The sequence below is a fragment of the Penicillium digitatum genome, chromosome 1 (genome assembly GCF_016767815.1).
Source record: "Penicillium digitatum chromosome 1, complete sequence".
NCBI lineage: Eukaryota > Fungi > Ascomycota > Eurotiomycetes > Eurotiales > Aspergillaceae > Penicillium > Penicillium digitatum.
In genome coordinates, this window is record NC_089384.1 from 1,113,539 (window position 1) to 1,129,828 (window position 16,290).

Here is a 16,290-nt window from a genome sequence, read left to right on the forward strand (position 1 = left end):
ATCCAATTCCATACAGATTCAATAGGGTTCAAATCCGGTGAAAATGCAGGCCACGCCATTATACAAACACCAAGCTCCTCAAAGTATTCAATTGTTTCTTTAGCAGAATGCCCAGGCGCATTATCTTGCATAACAATTGGGTTTCGATCCTTTCGAAGGCGAAAAAACCCCTCCATTAAAGGAGCAATGTGCGAGACATAGCCTTCGGCATCAATCCAGCCCCATTCCTTCTCCCAAAAGAGGGACGGGCCTTTTTCAAGGCCTAAAAACGAAGCCCAAAACATCCATCCTCCACATTTCCGGCGTCGAGGTCGAAGGCAGTCAGGGTGCCTTTCTTCATCAGCTCGCCGAGTCACTCGTACCTTGCGGTGGTATCCAGGGGTTACCCAGGTCTCATCAGTCCAGATTATTCGACACCAATCATCACGAGTCCAGTTAACGTGAGCTCGTGCCCAAGTGAGGCGTTCAAGGAGATTCTTCTCCTTTATATCAGGTCGACCAAGCGCAACACGCCGGTTATATCCCCTACTAGCCAAGGTTCGTCGAAGTGTATCAACAGAGATATTAAGAGATGGAATATTAATTAACTTCTCGTACGAAAGCCGGCGATTGATCTCATTTGTAGTGATAAAAGTAATAATATCATCCACTTCACTCCTTATCAATTTCGGGACTCGACCCGGGGGCTTACGAGGCGTAGGAGTACCTCGTGCAATCGCCCAGCGTACTTGGTTCCGGGTGATACCAAGATAATCCGCAATTCTTTGTTTCGACCGGTCAATACTATCCAAAGTAAGCACTTGGATAGCAGTATCTCGCTCTAGCCAGTTCCAACGTTGTAATTTCCGGTCAAGATTACCCATCGGAAAGGGCTCACAAGGCATAGCAGAAGTAGCGGAATTGGTGGTATCGGCGGTAAAGGACTCGGTATCGGAATCCGGTGGTTCGGATGGGGGGCTTGGGGTACGAGGGACCTCTTCAATAGGGGGCTCAGGGTATTCCATAGTGAATTGAATTGAATTGAATTGAATTGTATGGTAGAGAGGGTAGTTGAAGAAGGAAGAATTCAAGAGCAAAGCAATACATGGTGAATACAGAGTGCTAAATTTCATTAGGACTAAATTTTGCAGATCTCTACACCGCCATTGTGGAGGTGGTGAATCTTTATAGGGTAGACTGTTGTAAGTGTTTATAATCCTTTTGTGATTAATACAAGAGAGAAATGAGAGTAGTAATAGATGATTGCAGGTACTCTTATTATAGTAAGACTTCTAGACCAGCAAAGTAACTGCGGATGATAGGAAAGGTAATATAAAGTACTGTTATATAAAAAATAGCAATCTTTGACTTGAGGACTACGTTGAGGATTTAGAAAGAAATAGGGTCCTCACCGAGGGATGGCTAGCAACCTAAATTGCCACATAGATTGGCGAGCTGGTCAGTTTTTGGCGCTCGGCAGAGAGGAAAATCAATCGCCTTAGAAGCGATTAAGTTAGAATAAAAGAAATAATACAATTATATAAAGCTAGGCTCTCTAGGTCTTCGCTTTATTCCCTTTTTTCCCCATTGAAAATCCCCCCTAGTGGTTAGGGATAATCAAAATAAAGTGACCTTAATTAATCAGTAGACATAGCCCGAGTGCAAAATCAGATCTCTGCAACTATCGTGAAAGCCTATTGATACGCGTTTGAAGTGTTGACCGTTCATTCCAAACCACCTTATTGTGTCTAACTTTCAGATTTTCACAAGGCGTTCTACCCTTACAACGGCAATCTGGGATAGGATAACTAAAATACAGCGAATATCAAAAAGAAAGGGAAAAATCTTCACTCGTATGATAGGTTTAGAATTAATCCAAGTTGGGGAGCCAGCGTCATCCTCCTTCCTAACCAGTAGTTCAGTTAGGTTAGAGAGGTAGATGACTACGACCTGATGTCTTCATCATAAACTAGCTTCGCGAAATAGATCGGATAGCAAAGCCCACAGATCGGAAGATATACTTCAATGAAATTTACGCTATGATGTTCCCTATGCTTCTATCATCCCCGATAAATCTGGTAAGAGATCAAATGTATTATGGCGGAACTTCGTGTCTAACACATTCAACCTTCCCTCTGAGAAGCTTGCTTATCCCTTGCAGTAGCTTTAGTGTACTAAGCATCGGATTTCAAAATTCAAACCCCCGAAAAAATCCATACTCTTCTAGGTGATAATTCAGTATCTACATCACGTGTTATACATTTATCCTCTGCATAAACAAGGAGGCTGTTATACCGCGGAGAACCTTAGCACAAGGCGATCGATGCCTAAGAGGCTCGGAGTCGAGTCAAGAGAAAGGCGTGGAGGTCTATCGGCAACAAGTACTGTCTAGAGGGCGCAAGTTATTTCGATCAACCAGATTACTTCTTCATTGAAGTGTGACTCCTATGGTAGAATAAGTGTTAGCATGATAGATCAAGACACGCCAATTAGAATGCCATAGCGGCATTGTGAGCTAGATAAACGAAGAACAAAAAAGAAAGGAAAAAACACATACAACAGTGAGGATTCGCTGGTGGTCACCCACCCAACTACTAACTCACCGGCGTGTGGCTTAAGTACGGCTGAGCGGACGGGAAGCCCTGTTTTCCACACCCTATGGTCGTATGTGTCAGGTTTCGTGTGGAAGAGGACTATATGGGACAAAAGGATGGGTGTAGGTAGTGTGTGAGGTAGTGTGTGATAATATGGAAAGTGCACTATAAACAGGGTGACCCAGGTCATGTGACCACTTACACTGACCCTCTCACCTGAACTATAAGATCGTACGCACATATGGTAATCATCTCGATGGTATTGGGACAAAAGGTGGATACTAGGAACATGTTAGTCTAATCAGTATGGCCTCTAGGTAGTTGCATAGGAGCATCGCAATGTTTGCGTTTGACGACATCGAAAGGCAGGTATATGATACGCTCAAAGTAGTACACATAATACTGCTTACTCATCTCCAGATGTATTCGGCTTTAACTATTCAAAGCAGGTACTATAAATAGTTCTTGCATCAAGCTATCTCAACTAAATACATGATTTATTATATTGTGATTGATTATTTATTTAACTGAACTACAATCTAATATAACTAATTGATTATAATCGCCCGTCAACATATATTCCATACCTCGATTAGTGGTGGATACATTGCAAATGGTGACCAGAGTCTGCAAGGGGGCCAGCCCCAAACAATTTACCTGTATTCCCGGGTTGAATTTTCTAAATGCACTAAACGAACTATTTCTATGTTGCTCGACTCCTTCAGGATTGCCCGGGAAATTTCGACCTGACCAGTCGCAGATGTCGAGATATATCGGAAGATGACAGGAGACACGCAGTCCTTCTTGGATGAAAGTGCCCCGATAAGTCAATATCAGCATTATTGAAAGCATTAGTCATTTCTGGGGGTCGACCCTTGGCTAGCGGTTGTCGACATTCTATAGACACTGGCGAAAGGAAGTCATGAAAACCGGATAAACGTATTCTTCAAAACGTAAATCACTCCACTACGGCTGTCTCTCGCGTGAATCTACTTAAAATTGGACGGATACGAAGCTAAAAAGAAAGCTGCAGAAAATTCAGTGTAACAAGATGAATTTGAGGGCTGCAAGTCGCAAACTGATACGATAGGATATGCCATTCAGTTTTTCCAATCATTTTTTTTAGTCCTTCTGGAAGAAAGATTTGGTCATAAATTATGACATCGTCGTCCCATTCAAAGGCCAAAGAAATCTTGTTCCATGTGGTTGACCTGGACACCGTGCCCCGTACGCCCTATACCTAGGAACCGGAGACTCGACAAGTCTGAGTTGTGAGCAAGGCCCGGTTTCTTGTCTTCCTATACCAAGGTATCCACGAAGATAAATAAGTCAGCTTCACTCCTACTTATTCTCATTATGAAGGACGATCTTTAACCATCCATCGGTCTTTTCATCAAGGCAATTTCATTTTAGATTGCTGTACTCGCCTTCAAGCAACTCATCCAAATAAAGGTTTCCCTTAACCAACCTTCGGAAAGGGTGCTCTGGGCCAGAGGAAATACCCACTCGTTTAGTCAAGCTGCCACGGGGTGTATTGAGGTTGCTTTGTCATAACAGATATTACAAGTGTATTCAGATTGGGGCCTGGGCAGTATAGTGGGAAGATGGAGATGCCACGGGCTTATCTCTGAATACAGTTTTTTGGGCATTATGAATTGTGCATGAGAGTGTCATTAAGCCCATTTTGTTCAACAAACACCCTACTTCTTCTCTATGCAACATAGATAAAACTTGACGGAAACCCCAATCTCCATGGTGAAGTCCGAAGGGCTAGCTGTTTGGAAATTCTGAAATGGGTCTAGATCGTCGAGTAGATATCAGAGTGAGGCTGGTAGCTGTGCAGTGCCAGGTGCGATACTTCGCAAATCCGCCCACCAGTTACTTACTATAAGAAAAAGATCGCCCTAGCCCACAGTGTTATTCGAAATGTAGATTTTAGCCATGCTTAGCAGACAATATAAAGACCTTCCACAAGGTTGTGCACAGCTCGTGACCAAGATACTGCTAGCTAAATTTTTTGCGTTCGATCTAGCCTAAAATCTCGCTCAACAATTCACCCATAGTCCCCAATTAGGTAGCTGCACAAAGGCAAAAAAGACCACGAAAAAAACATACAACAGTGAGGATTCGCTGGTGGTCACCCACCCAACTACTAACTCACCGGCGTGTGGCTTAAGTACGGCTGAGCGGACGGGAAGCCCTGTTCTCCACACCCTGTGGTCGTATGTATTGTTCTGTGAGGGAAAAGACATTATGTCAAAACAATTGCACAGCGAGAGATATGGGATGGTCAACAGCTTCACGGCTTGGGTTAAAAAAAAACACCCGATGAGATCTTTACACAGGTCGCAACTGTATCACTATCTTGGCGCTTATGTGGACAGTAAGTTGAATCCGTTGCTGTTTCATACGGAGGTCCATGAGATGAGCACTTTTGATGGCACTATTAAATCTTGGCCGGCTTTTAAATATACTCGGTATACTTACAGAAAGATCTCTACAAAGGAAGAGTAGGCAAAAAAACCCCCTACATAGAAGAAGGACTTGTCACAGTACCTTAGCAATTCTGGCTGATAGTAGCGACCGGCAAAGAATCTCTCCAAAGCATTAAACAGACAACGATTAATAGCGGGTACTACTCGGCCTATCACTCCTTTGATCACTTTAGGCAAAGATTCATGCTAATACCGTTATACTCCTTTGATGACCGAAGTCGTCAAACAATACTTGTATGAATACCGCGTTATTCGATTGTCGCGTCTTAAGGCTTAAGACAAATAGGACGTTACAAAGTCAGGTCACTTTACAGGAGCACGATGAGATGACAAACTGGCTATCAGTTCCCAAAGCCTGATTTGTTGATCAATACATAAATGAATCTTAAACTACCATCATTGCTATGCATGTCGAGAAAGTTCAACCAAAATGTCGAATGCAATATCCTAACAACAACCAACATGTAACGTAATCTTCCAAGCGAGCTGGCCACCCCACCCAGCCTATTAATTTTAAACGCATTTATTTCAACCAAAACTCCATCAAATTCAATCAGCTAAATTCTAGGTCTATCTGGACATGCATCTCTTCTATGGCCCTGATTTCCACATGCACCGCATTTCGGTAATGCCCTTGTTATTGGTAATAAAGGTGCTTCCCTGTGCGCGCGGACCTGGGGGCGGGGAGGTTCAATCACTTCGTCTGGTTGCACAATTAAAGCAGTAGCTTCCTGAACTGATAAGCCCTCTGTAGCAGGTATCTGCTTTCGAGATCGAGTTTTTTTCTGCTTCTTTTTCTCGTTTTCCGATCGTAGATCGTGAACTTCTTTCTCAAGAATCGCTGCTGATTGCATCGTCATATGGCAAGCTTTCAAAACCTGGTTTATCGCTAAATTGAGTGGACTTGGCGGGCTTCGGGATCTTTGACGAAGTAATGCTTTGATTGAGGATGCTTGTTTCAATAATTGAATGTGATTTGTTGGTGTTTTTGGCTCCCATTCACTACCTCGACTAGAAAGTCGATATTGACCTTTTGTCCGTGAATAAGTCGATGGAATGAATAGTTCTTCAAGCCATCGAAGGCCAATTTCATCAGAGGTCCATCCATTAGGACTGACTTCAAAGCGCCAATCATTTGGAAGATTGTCGAACCAAGATTCAATGAATACTTTGCCTTTGAAAATAATGCATGGAGGTAGTGCCCAACCTGAAGTATTTGTACATTCAATTGCAGTCACCCATTCGCGATTTCCAGGTTGTAAAAGTGATCGCCGACCGTAGTATTCAGATCTCGTAATAACTTTAGCAGTTACGGTTAATGCTATTGCAAAACTAGTCTTATCGATGTTATAAATGTCATCGTTGTCAATGCCGTATTGAAGAATCATTTTTTGAACAAGTGTAAACCATTCACCAATAATTTTTGGATCTTCACATTTAGCACGTTCGTAATTGTAACGTCTGGGGAATCTCGAAGATAGATTGGGATGTCGTTTAATGTAATTAGTGACCCAATTTTTGCCGACTGCAGATGATGGGTTGATTCCGCGATGCGAACGTAGAACATTCGTTCTTGCACCATTGAAGGTCGTGGAGCTGAACCACGAGCGTCCATAGAGAATATCCATTTTTCAAGTGATTCCTCTTCAATCTCACTTTTTTATGAGAATTTGCGCGATTTTGAATGCCAAGAAGACGCGTAGAAAGGGTTGAATTTGGCACTTTGAATACCCGTGCTGCTTTCCGAATAGAGGTAATCTCTTGTTTTTTTATAGCTTGTATAGCTAACAAGATCCTACCCTCTTGCTCTGTTGGGGTTTTAGAGCTACCAGAGCGTATTGGTGGCATGGTGGATGGTTGAATCAATTAAGTGCTAATTCATGGACGCGTTTTGAGTGGGGTGTCCAGCTCGCTTGGGAATTACGTTACCTATTTATAGACCGACATAACTCGCAGCGATATCCGGAGCTCCTAAACTGACTGTCCCAAGTAAGTCTGTTTAGATCTTTCTTTCAACTATGGCTTGGATTAGCAGGGAATCTTCGTTTCACTTGCATTTTCTAGTCTCTCAAATCCTTAATCAGTATCTTATTACGGAAAAAACCGTTGTACCACCAGTCGTAGTTTCCCCTGGGCCCCTGGGAAACGATATAAACCTGATCTAAAGGTCACTGAGCACCTTGTGCACAAGTGGTGATTTCAGATTTGTCATTGTAGGTTGAGAATCTCATTTCTGCAAAAGATAGTACATACGACCACAGGGTGTGGAAAACAGGGCTTCCCGTCCGCTCAGCCGTACTTAAGCCACACGCCGGTGAGTTAGTAGTTGGGTGGGTGACCACCAGCGAATCCTCACTGTTGTATGTTTTTTTCGTGGTCTTTTTGATTCGTTAGGAAATCCCCTCCTGCCGCCCTACTCTTCAGTCCATTCACCCTATTCACCTGAATGCCCTGAAGACCCCTGAACCGCTGACGTGTCCTTCCCCTCCCGTGCTGATTTTTTCTCACACGCATGTTGTATTGATCATAACAGGCTACTTCTCGAAACGCATACGTCACAAATGTGCAAGCACATGCTCCAAAGAGAACCTCTTCTTTACTAGGTACCATCCTATCATCGGTCTTCCAAACTCAGCAATTTATTTATAAGACCTTCATTACCTGCCAGATCATTTAAGCAAAAGAGTACATTTCATACAAAATACTAAGCACAAAGAGGGGAATGAGAAAGGAACAAAGGGGATTGATTGGGACATGGGTATTTATGGGCCCCCAATATACCATGCGGTGTAAAGCGGCATAATGCAGATTAGGAAAAGACATTCCCTAACTGGGAAAATTCAACCTCGTGTTGGACACGAAGTGCAGCGGCCAGCGGCAAGAAACAAAATGCCATTGGCGTGAGCCGCCTGCACTTTGCCTTCACCTCACAAAGAAAGAACGCACATATCTCTGGTCTAATTTATTGCTTATAGATAAAGAAGGAGCTCGGTCGCATATTTTTCCGGAAATGGCAGTCTTAATCGTAATGAGATGAGGGTAAGGCATGCAGCTCTAAGTATTCTCAATAATTCCCATAGCCTAGATTTCCTTCCGTGCTACAACATAATCATGTTTGAAAGGAGGTCAGTACCATAATCTAGGCTGATTCTGGATTCAGGGTATGATCGAGAGGAATCAATCCAGTGTCACGAAATGCTTATCAAGCGGACGTGCCTTGATGTTATTTAATTGGCTAGCTGGTCACTGGACCCACTGCGATGCCCCTCCTACAACAGTCTACCCTATAAAGATTCACCACCTCCACAGTGGCGGTACTAGCGTATAAATTATCATAGTATTTAGTATAGTATTTTACAAATTGATACTATGTTATTCTTTTAAAAAATAGGGTTCTCAACCTTTCAACTCTCCATTTCTCTCACATACAACATACAACAATTTCTCATATACAATACCACTACTATATACAACACTTAGTATATAGTAGCACCCCCCTAAGCATCAATAACCGCCTAGCACCGAGTAGGCATATTCTCAATCAGCCTATTCAAGAAATCCTCCGGTGTCACGGTGCGAACCGTGATGCTCAGTTAGAGGAAGATCACGGCACGTGATCTCTGACCTGTTTATCTGAACTTCAGTTCTAGATCCTGTTGTAGCTCTTCGAGCTACGTCTTGTATAATAGCCTGCCCCTGCCTGTACCTGTCAAGTGGAATATGATCTGTTATGACTTGTTCCTACCAGTCATCTCCTATCATGCCGTCCTGCCAGCCCGCACCCTGACAATAATCGGCTACTATAACGGAAAATTTTGCCATTCGAAGCGAAGTGAATAACGGAATTTTAAATTTCAATATACTATGGAAAAATTCCCGGATCTTAGATTTGAGATATTGCAAAGGACAAAGAATCCTTACAAGATATATACCATGATCAACTGGCCAATGACGCATTACGTTGATCCTAGGATCGAACCGAGCGGGGTTCCTCACATGATCAGGTATCCGAGAATGCCGATTATTTTCCTTAGAGTCAAGGATCCCCCTAGATTTCTTTTGATTCTTATAAAAAAAAGTCTTAGCATACATAAGACAATCTTTGAACTTATCCTCCCTCAACATTGTATTTTACCCGGTTGATAGGCTTTACACCTGAAAACTGTATACTTACAACTCGGTTCCTACCACGGCTATACTAGTAGATAGGCTTACTAAGGTACTACCGAAGCAGAAGAAGTAAGGATTTCGAGAGCTACTTAGTATACGAGAGATTAGTAAAACGATTATTTAAGAAAGTAAGAGAATTAGCAGTTCTTAAAGCTCTAGATAGCTTCAAAAACTAGGGCATATCGAGACTAATGGTACAAGACCTAGTTAAAAATATTGTAGAATCCCCAAAAATTCACGGACCGCCACGATAGCGTGATCTAACAATTCATATGATATATTTAGTCAGTTTTGACCGCATAGATTATTATAAAGGCAGATTTTGTCATTTTAGTTAGAGATTTCAGAGAATTTGTTGTGCCCTATCTATTGGTCGTCCCATACACTGTTGAAACCATGGATCTCTATCAGAAAACTTAGTTTTGGGGGGCGATTCTAATTTTCTTCCACTAACAGCGGTAAGTATCCATTAATGCCTATGAAAATAGGATCAAAAGATAGAGCCGGAAGTTGGAAAGAATGTCAACATTTTTTTGGAGCCTTAAGGCCCTTGGTTGGCGGGATATAACAAAAATTAGACCTTGGCAAAAAGAGTTGTTCCTGGGAGTGAATGGTCTCGGTGCTAAATTTCCCGGTTCATCGACTGTAACAGTAGAACTCGATCTCATCCACATCGTCGTGTTGCGAGGGGATCTCGACGCTGTCCTGCACCGCCGTAAATCCCGCCGATCCCATCAAGTCAAAAAAAATTGTTTCGCTGTCATGTCGTCTCTTCAGAGCCACCAAGATGATTGCCTCTGGCGATGTCCGAACCAATCGGTCAAGCGTAGAGACCAGCGCTGGCAAGCTGTCTGCGTTGTAGGTACAGTCAGAGACAAGAATGAGCTCAATGGGCCGAGGGCAGAGCTCCTCTGGTGGGTTGTCCCAGTCAAGGTTTTGATAGTGAAGACTGGACAGGGTTGCGAGTCTAGCAGCATTGATATTGCGTGTTATGATGTCCTCAACCTCAGGGAGGTCCGTGAGCAAGACCGAACAGTTAGGAAGCATTGATGCCAATGCAATTCCCGCTATCCCACATCCTGCCCCGAGCTCAACTACCTGGAGAGGTTGGTTGCGGACGTTAGACAGGACCTGCTTCAAGGCTGGTATTTTAGGTTCAGCACTTTTGTTCTTCTTCTTTATATTCTCACAGATCATGTGAAGATATGTCACTGTTGCGAGGCCCGCATCCCTGGATAAATCCCTGTTTAGAATGTCTAGGGGAGAACCGAAAGGAAAGTAGAAGAGTGGCTTACCATATGTGTCGAGCAATGCTGTTTCCTGTCTCTTCCCAGATTCTTATGGGGATCGGTTCGTTCCCGCTGTATTGGATTTGCCGTTGAACCAACATTTCCGCTGGCGTCGAGTGGGGCCCAAATGGAGCACTTGTTGCAGCAACAACTAATGGTATGGAGGGATACTTGGGTATAGCGTATTCTGGTGGGTGCGGCACTTTCACTGTCAATACCATGGACTGCTTAGCCAGTTTTGATGGGAAGGGACCCAGAGTAACAGCAAGTTCGCGATTACTAGCATTCCATTGTGTCGTTTTCTGAAACGTAAGACCAGAGGAATTCTCAGCTATCAACATCAAATCAATATCTTCGGCGAGAAAAGAGTCTCCCAGGTCAGTGGTGATGCAGATGAGAGCAGAGAGGTAGATGGACCCTTTCTGTTGCTGAATCCTGGGGACTTTCAGGAATCGAACATAGTAGACCATCTTGGAGACGTAGAAAATGCCCTCTCCAAATTCCTTCAATGGCTCTCTCGCGTCTTCATCAAACCCAAATCCCCCACCCCCCCAAGTACCCGCGCTGACTCAGCAGGAATGACATCGTCAGGTTTCCGAGGTGTCGTCTTGCAATCGCAATTGCCCCTGTTTACCCCAACTTTTCCAATGTCGCCGGCGACAGCTGGTAAAGCTCATACAAGATCTGTCATCAGCAGTGCCTATTGATCGACGCCGTTGCCCAAGATGATGCGACCGCGCGACCCCCGCATAAGACAACGGATTAATCAGATCTCCCATAACCTTGAGACCGCCAACGAAACCGCGCAAGAGGGGCTTTATACTTTCTCCCACAACTACATATCCCCGTGTCTTGCATCCATTGGAAACTGTGTGGCTGTATGTACAGCACCTTGCCTCCCGAGCCGAGAAGACCACCTAAGGCGGAGACGACGTGGTCAAACAGAAGCAAACTTTGACTTCTACGACGACTGGGCCAATGAAGAAGAAGACGATGGCTTAATTCGATGGGGTTCTGGTGAACTTGACCGTCTCCTTGCTGGCAGCGGGCTGGCGCGGGGAGCTGCTGACCAGCCGCGTCGGCCCAGGAAGATGAGCTACGGGACACGCAACACGAGGCGAAGGAGCACCGTGCACCTTCCGGACAATCGCGACGACCCGACTGTAATTCCTAGCTCTTCGCTCCTCGGCTTCCTCGAGCGCTTTCCATGGAGATTTGGTGCAAGGGGGGTCAAGTATCGGCCTTCGGCTGCTGATCTCCAAGAACACCCTGGTGCCCGGCGCTATGCGCACGAAGGCGAGCCGCTCATGGAAACTATGGATGTTGATTATGATAACGAAAATCAATTGTCACCAACCCCTAATAGCAGGAATCGCAGTTCCACGCAATCTTCTCGTGGAACGTACAACTCACTTAGGTCGCGCGGGGATCTATTCCCTAGTGATGAGGAGGAAGATGCTGTGCCCCTTGATGATGAGTTTGCACTTGCGTTCGGGCGCCGGGGAACGGGCTTGGAATCGGATGACCAGTCCAGGGCGAGGACTGAAATCGCACAGTCTGCATCCACGTCCAGCTTAGGCGCCTCATCCTCGAAAAAGGCAAAACGGAAGAAGAAGTGCTCCCCTAGGCAAGCTACTGTTTATAATGACGCCGTGATCTCTCAGAGTGTTGATACAACATCAATGGCAGACATGAAGACAGAAGAACAGCGCGCAGCACTGGAAGAAGAAGCGAATATTGCGAGGCGACGGCTTGCTGCACACGAGCTGGCATTGATTAGAGGTCTCGATCTGACAGGTGGTAATAAAGTATGGAATCTTTCCTTTTACTTTTTTGCTCGATGAAAAAGCAACTAACCATCTTGCTTCTTAGCATACCGCAACATCCGCCAGTCCATCTCTCCGATCACAAGAACAATTCAAATCCCCGATAAGGACCCTCAGCGAGTCATCGAGCCGCCGGATATCGGACAATCACACAGAGCCCTTCCCGCCTCTACCTCTGTCGCCTTCATCTTTGGCCATAGATCTTCCGGGCTTATCGAAAACCTCACCAAGGGCTATGTCTCCCCATGAGCTGGGCGAAAATCCGACTTCTCTCGATTGGTCTAGTTAATGGGTCTCTACACGCAGTACTTTTATTTGCTTTGGGTGATTAATATGGATCTTTGCCATCAATCACCTCTTTTGTGTGATATTATGAGCGACTTTGTTACACTATACCCCTCTGAATTCAAGAGTCTTAACAGTGCCGGAACTTCTCCGGCTTTCTAAATTAAAAGCATAACCAAGCCATGATACAACCCTAATCGATTTAAGACTCTTTGACCCTCTGAACTCCAAACTCGATTAGCATCATTGTATGTATCACTCCTTTGTCAAATCTTGCTCAATGGGCAACGCGCCCATTTTCTACTGCGCGGTCACCAGCACCCATCAACAGAGCATCATCACCATCATCAACATGCTATCCCCACTTCCCCCTCTCTAGATCCTCCAATTCCTGTTCAGGTGATGGCTATCTAGAGTCGTTGACTTCTTGCATCAAACCTCGCGAGTCTCCCCTAACAGCATGCCCTTCAACTCTCCACTCTCTTTTCCACCAGACTCAAATTTGACAGCTCTTGCTTCAAAAATGCCACTACCCGTATGGTTCTCGTTGATTTTCATGAGCATCTTCCAAACCTGCTCATTGTACAAGTAACTGTTTGAATATGTCTAGGTAGGAATCTCGGGATAGAGCTCACTCCTTGATGGTGCCGACCATCTTTAGCTACATAAGTGGAGGTCAAAACTTCATAACATCAATGAAACGCGGGGTCAGTAAATCGGAAGTCAAGCGATCATTTCTACCAAGCGCGATGTCTAAAACAGAGACGACTAGGTGCAAGGTTGCTTGAGAGCAAAGATGAAAATTAAGGTGGAAGCTAGCGACTGGTGCAGGTAGAAACTGGGCTGTCTGAGGGGACGAGACTATGATTGATATTGCGAAGAGACAGAATCACTTTTGGAACTGGAAGGCGTATCCAAGTCTGCGCGATATAAGGGATGATTAGTTTCCGTTGGCAGCCAAGTTCGAAACTGGGCTGTAAAATTCTAAGCACACTTCCTATAGACTATACAAAGATCGAACTCTTACGATTGAACTCTTCTCTTTCAGTTCCATGTGGAGAAGAACCTCGTCAGTGAATATTACAGGATCTTTCGCACCGCGAACCCAGTTGAAGTGACGCATCTCTACATTGTGGTACTCCTATCCACCACGCAGTGCCAGAGCCAGTGGAACCATTGCATAGTCCGTTCTGAAGACCGGCTTCTTGAGGACATATTTCATGTTTAGATAACGGGTTAGCTTGGAATCTGCTGGTCTATAGGTCATTAGTTTGTTTGAATGCAACTATCTTACTCAAGGGTCCATTTGGATGCCATACTACACAGCTCTGTGGACTTTCTATATTGAAACCCAGATATCTGTTATGGAGGGCTCAAAGTGTATATGACCAGGGGCGAGCATGTCCGATTCCATGGAGATGTGGAAAAGAAGGAAGTTAATCTAAGATGCACCAGGAGCGATCCCAGAGGCCTTTCGTATCTTTGAAGTTGGTTGGTTTTCATGAGCCCCTAGTTCGTTTACATCCACGATATCTATCTCTAGAGATTTCAATGTTTGAAATTGTATACTACATGTTCGCTGGGCATCAATTGGAGTGCAAATTTGCAAGTCACTTGCAAAAGTGAACCCGAAAATGTCTAGAAAGACAATTTCCATCGAGCATCAAGCCACTCAAAGTATATTGATTGAGATTCCTCAAGCTTGGAAGAATAGTTCTTTTTATTTATGGAGACCTGACACCGCGTTTAGAAATCCGGTGCGTCCATTCAGTCGGCAGCGATGGTCGCAATAACCGAAAGAGCTGAAGATCTGAAGACAAGGCCAAGACGAAAGAGGAAGACGATTACCCTGCACCATCTGAGAAACCCGAGGACCTTGAGGCCTATCTATGATGTGTTCGTGATACCGAGATGTTAGGTCTGAGTGTTAACTGCCTTTGGCGATGTTCTTTCGTTTCGATTTACCTATTTCATACCGAACAAGATTTTTTTATACTCTACAAGAGTTATGCAATCTACTATCGAAGCTTTTCTAGGAACAGATCTAGTTAGTTAGATACCTAACTAGTGCCTGGATGGACAAGTGACCAAATTAACTCCATGCTATCTTTTCAATCTTTGATGTCTTTGATTGGGATACAATTCAACCTCTTTTGGTATGTACTTATTCAACTGGCAGCTTCATCCTCTATTGGGACGACGTTCACCAGACACCCGGGGGGGGGGAGGTACGGATAATTGCGCCGGCATATCCCAACGCCCCACGTGGGGCATCCACAGCACGGAAGCTCAAATGCCCGCCATTCTGCTCGGTGATGCAAGGCTAAAGTACACAATCAAGTCCTGCGAGATCCAACTCATACAAATTTGCCCAATTGCACAAGATTTGTGCCGTAGACGAACCTCCGGCCAGCCCTCTACTCCAACATGGCCAAAGCCGAGTCCGATCTCAGATCCATCCTCGATGGTGGCTTCGATCCTCGGGAGTTCCCCTGGTACGAGCCAGAGTTGACCGAGATTCCTGAGCCAGCAAAGACTCTTCTCGAAAATTATAGCAAAATCCAGCCCGGACAGGAGGTGGAACATGTGAAGAAAGTGGTGAGTCACTTCTCATTCCAGAGTGGGGAGTGTCCATTCTAATGTCGGTGAAATTTTTCCAGAGAGATCGAGCATTCGCTGTTGTAAGTAGATCTTTCATTTCCTCAATCTGTCCTAGAAGCGCTGTGGCTGGAATGCTTGCGTGTGTGCCATGCCATCAGATGCAATTGATGGCTTCGGAATCTTCCCAATCCCGAGAGAGTATGATTGATCAAAGGTGCTGATATACGTTCTCAGTTCCCGTACCCTTGTATTGGATCCTTTCGGTTTCTGGACTTGAGTATCCCACAGTCCCCGCTCTACCCGGAAATCCTTGATAGACTCAAGTCCGGCCAAAAGTTGCTTGATGTCGGATGTGCAGTCGGGCAAGAGCTACGTCAGCTGGTAAGGCTCCAGAGAGATCAGGTAGTGTCCAGAGTAAAAAGAAAGCAAATCTAACATTCCAAACCAGGTCTTCGATGGGGTCCCCTCTGGGAACCTCTATGCCTCGGACCTGCGCCAGGACTTCTACGACATTGGGTATGATCTTTTCAACGACCACGATCATCTGAAAGCCCAGTTTATTGTAGCAGACATATTCGACGACAACTCTGACCTTGTGAAACACTTGACCCACAAGATTGATATAGTGAACGCCGCTTCCTTCTTCCATCTTTTTAACTGGAGTCAGCAGATCCTAGTTGCCAAGCAGCTCGTCGGGTTACTTCAGGAGAAACCTGGATCACTTTTAATCGGGCGGCAGATTGGTCTAGTGAATCCTCCACCTCCGGAAAACCAGGAGGCCGCTGGAAAACACTATCGACACGACCCTGCCACGTGGAAGAAATTATGGGAGCAGGTGGGTGCCGAAACAGGGACGAAATGGGACGTTGAGACTCGGATAGAGAAGTGGGCTGGGACAGATAAGACAATGAAAGACTACCATGAGGGGATGGACACTTTTAAGCTGAGATTTAGTGTTCGGAAGTTGTGAACAGCTCCTACCAACTGGGTTTGGAGTGTATATAGCATGTTCCTAGAATGAATACAACAAGCAGTGGCTCTTCGTGCCGAA

The 16,290-nt window shown here is 44.8% G+C and overlaps 4 protein-coding genes and 3 non-coding genes across 7 annotated transcripts; 3 read left to right on the forward strand and 4 right to left on the reverse strand.

Moving 5' to 3' along the window:
• Window positions 1–661: 661 nt before the first annotated feature.
• Window positions 662–1,004, reverse strand: Pdw03_2699 (uncharacterized protein; the record flags this gene model as incomplete). The annotated part of the gene is made up of 2 exons (XM_066100267.1): window positions 662–783; window positions 836–1,004. 2 exons carry the CDS (start codon window positions 1,002–1,004, stop codon window positions 662–664), a joined length of 291 nt encoding a protein of 96 aa, XP_065955667.1.
• A 1,525-nt stretch (window positions 1,005–2,529) lies between these two features.
• On the reverse strand, window positions 2,530–2,645 carry Pdw03_rRNA9. Its single transcript, XR_010715650.1, has one exon. It is a non-coding gene; the product is annotated as a 5S ribosomal RNA (ribosomal RNA).
• A 2,036-nt stretch (window positions 2,646–4,681) lies between these two features.
• Window positions 4,682–4,797, reverse strand: Pdw03_rRNA13. Its single transcript, XR_010715609.1, has one exon. It is a non-coding gene; the product is annotated as a 5S ribosomal RNA (ribosomal RNA).
• A 2,522-nt stretch (window positions 4,798–7,319) lies between these two features.
• Window positions 7,320–7,435, forward strand: Pdw03_rRNA28. The gene has a single exon (XR_010715624.1). It is a non-coding gene; the product is annotated as a 5S ribosomal RNA (ribosomal RNA).
• Window positions 7,436–9,874: 2,439 nt separating this feature from the next.
• On the reverse strand, window positions 9,875–10,997 carry Pdw03_2700 (Methyltransferase-16, putative; the record flags this gene model as incomplete). The annotated part of the gene is made up of 2 exons (XM_066100268.1): window positions 9,875–10,469; window positions 10,534–10,997. The coding sequence occupies 2 exons, from the start codon at window positions 10,995–10,997 to the stop codon at window positions 9,875–9,877; spliced, it is 1,059 nt and encodes a 352-aa protein (XP_065955668.1).
• A 255-nt stretch (window positions 10,998–11,252) lies between these two features.
• Pdw03_2701 (uncharacterized protein) lies at window positions 11,253–12,642 on the forward strand (the record flags this gene model as incomplete). The annotated part of the gene is made up of 2 exons (XM_066100269.1): window positions 11,253–12,335; window positions 12,400–12,642. The coding sequence occupies 2 exons, from the start codon at window positions 11,253–11,255 to the stop codon at window positions 12,640–12,642; spliced, it is 1,326 nt and encodes a 441-aa protein (XP_065955669.1).
• A 2,423-nt stretch (window positions 12,643–15,065) lies between these two features.
• On the forward strand, window positions 15,066–16,209 carry Pdw03_2702 (methyltransferase domain-containing protein; the record flags this gene model as incomplete). Its single annotated transcript, XM_066100270.1, has 4 exons — window positions 15,066–15,236; window positions 15,299–15,319; window positions 15,474–15,620; window positions 15,688–16,209. The coding sequence occupies 4 exons, from the start codon at window positions 15,066–15,068 to the stop codon at window positions 16,207–16,209; spliced, it is 861 nt and encodes a 286-aa protein (XP_065955670.1).
• Between the last annotated feature and the right edge of the window lie 81 nt (window positions 16,210–16,290).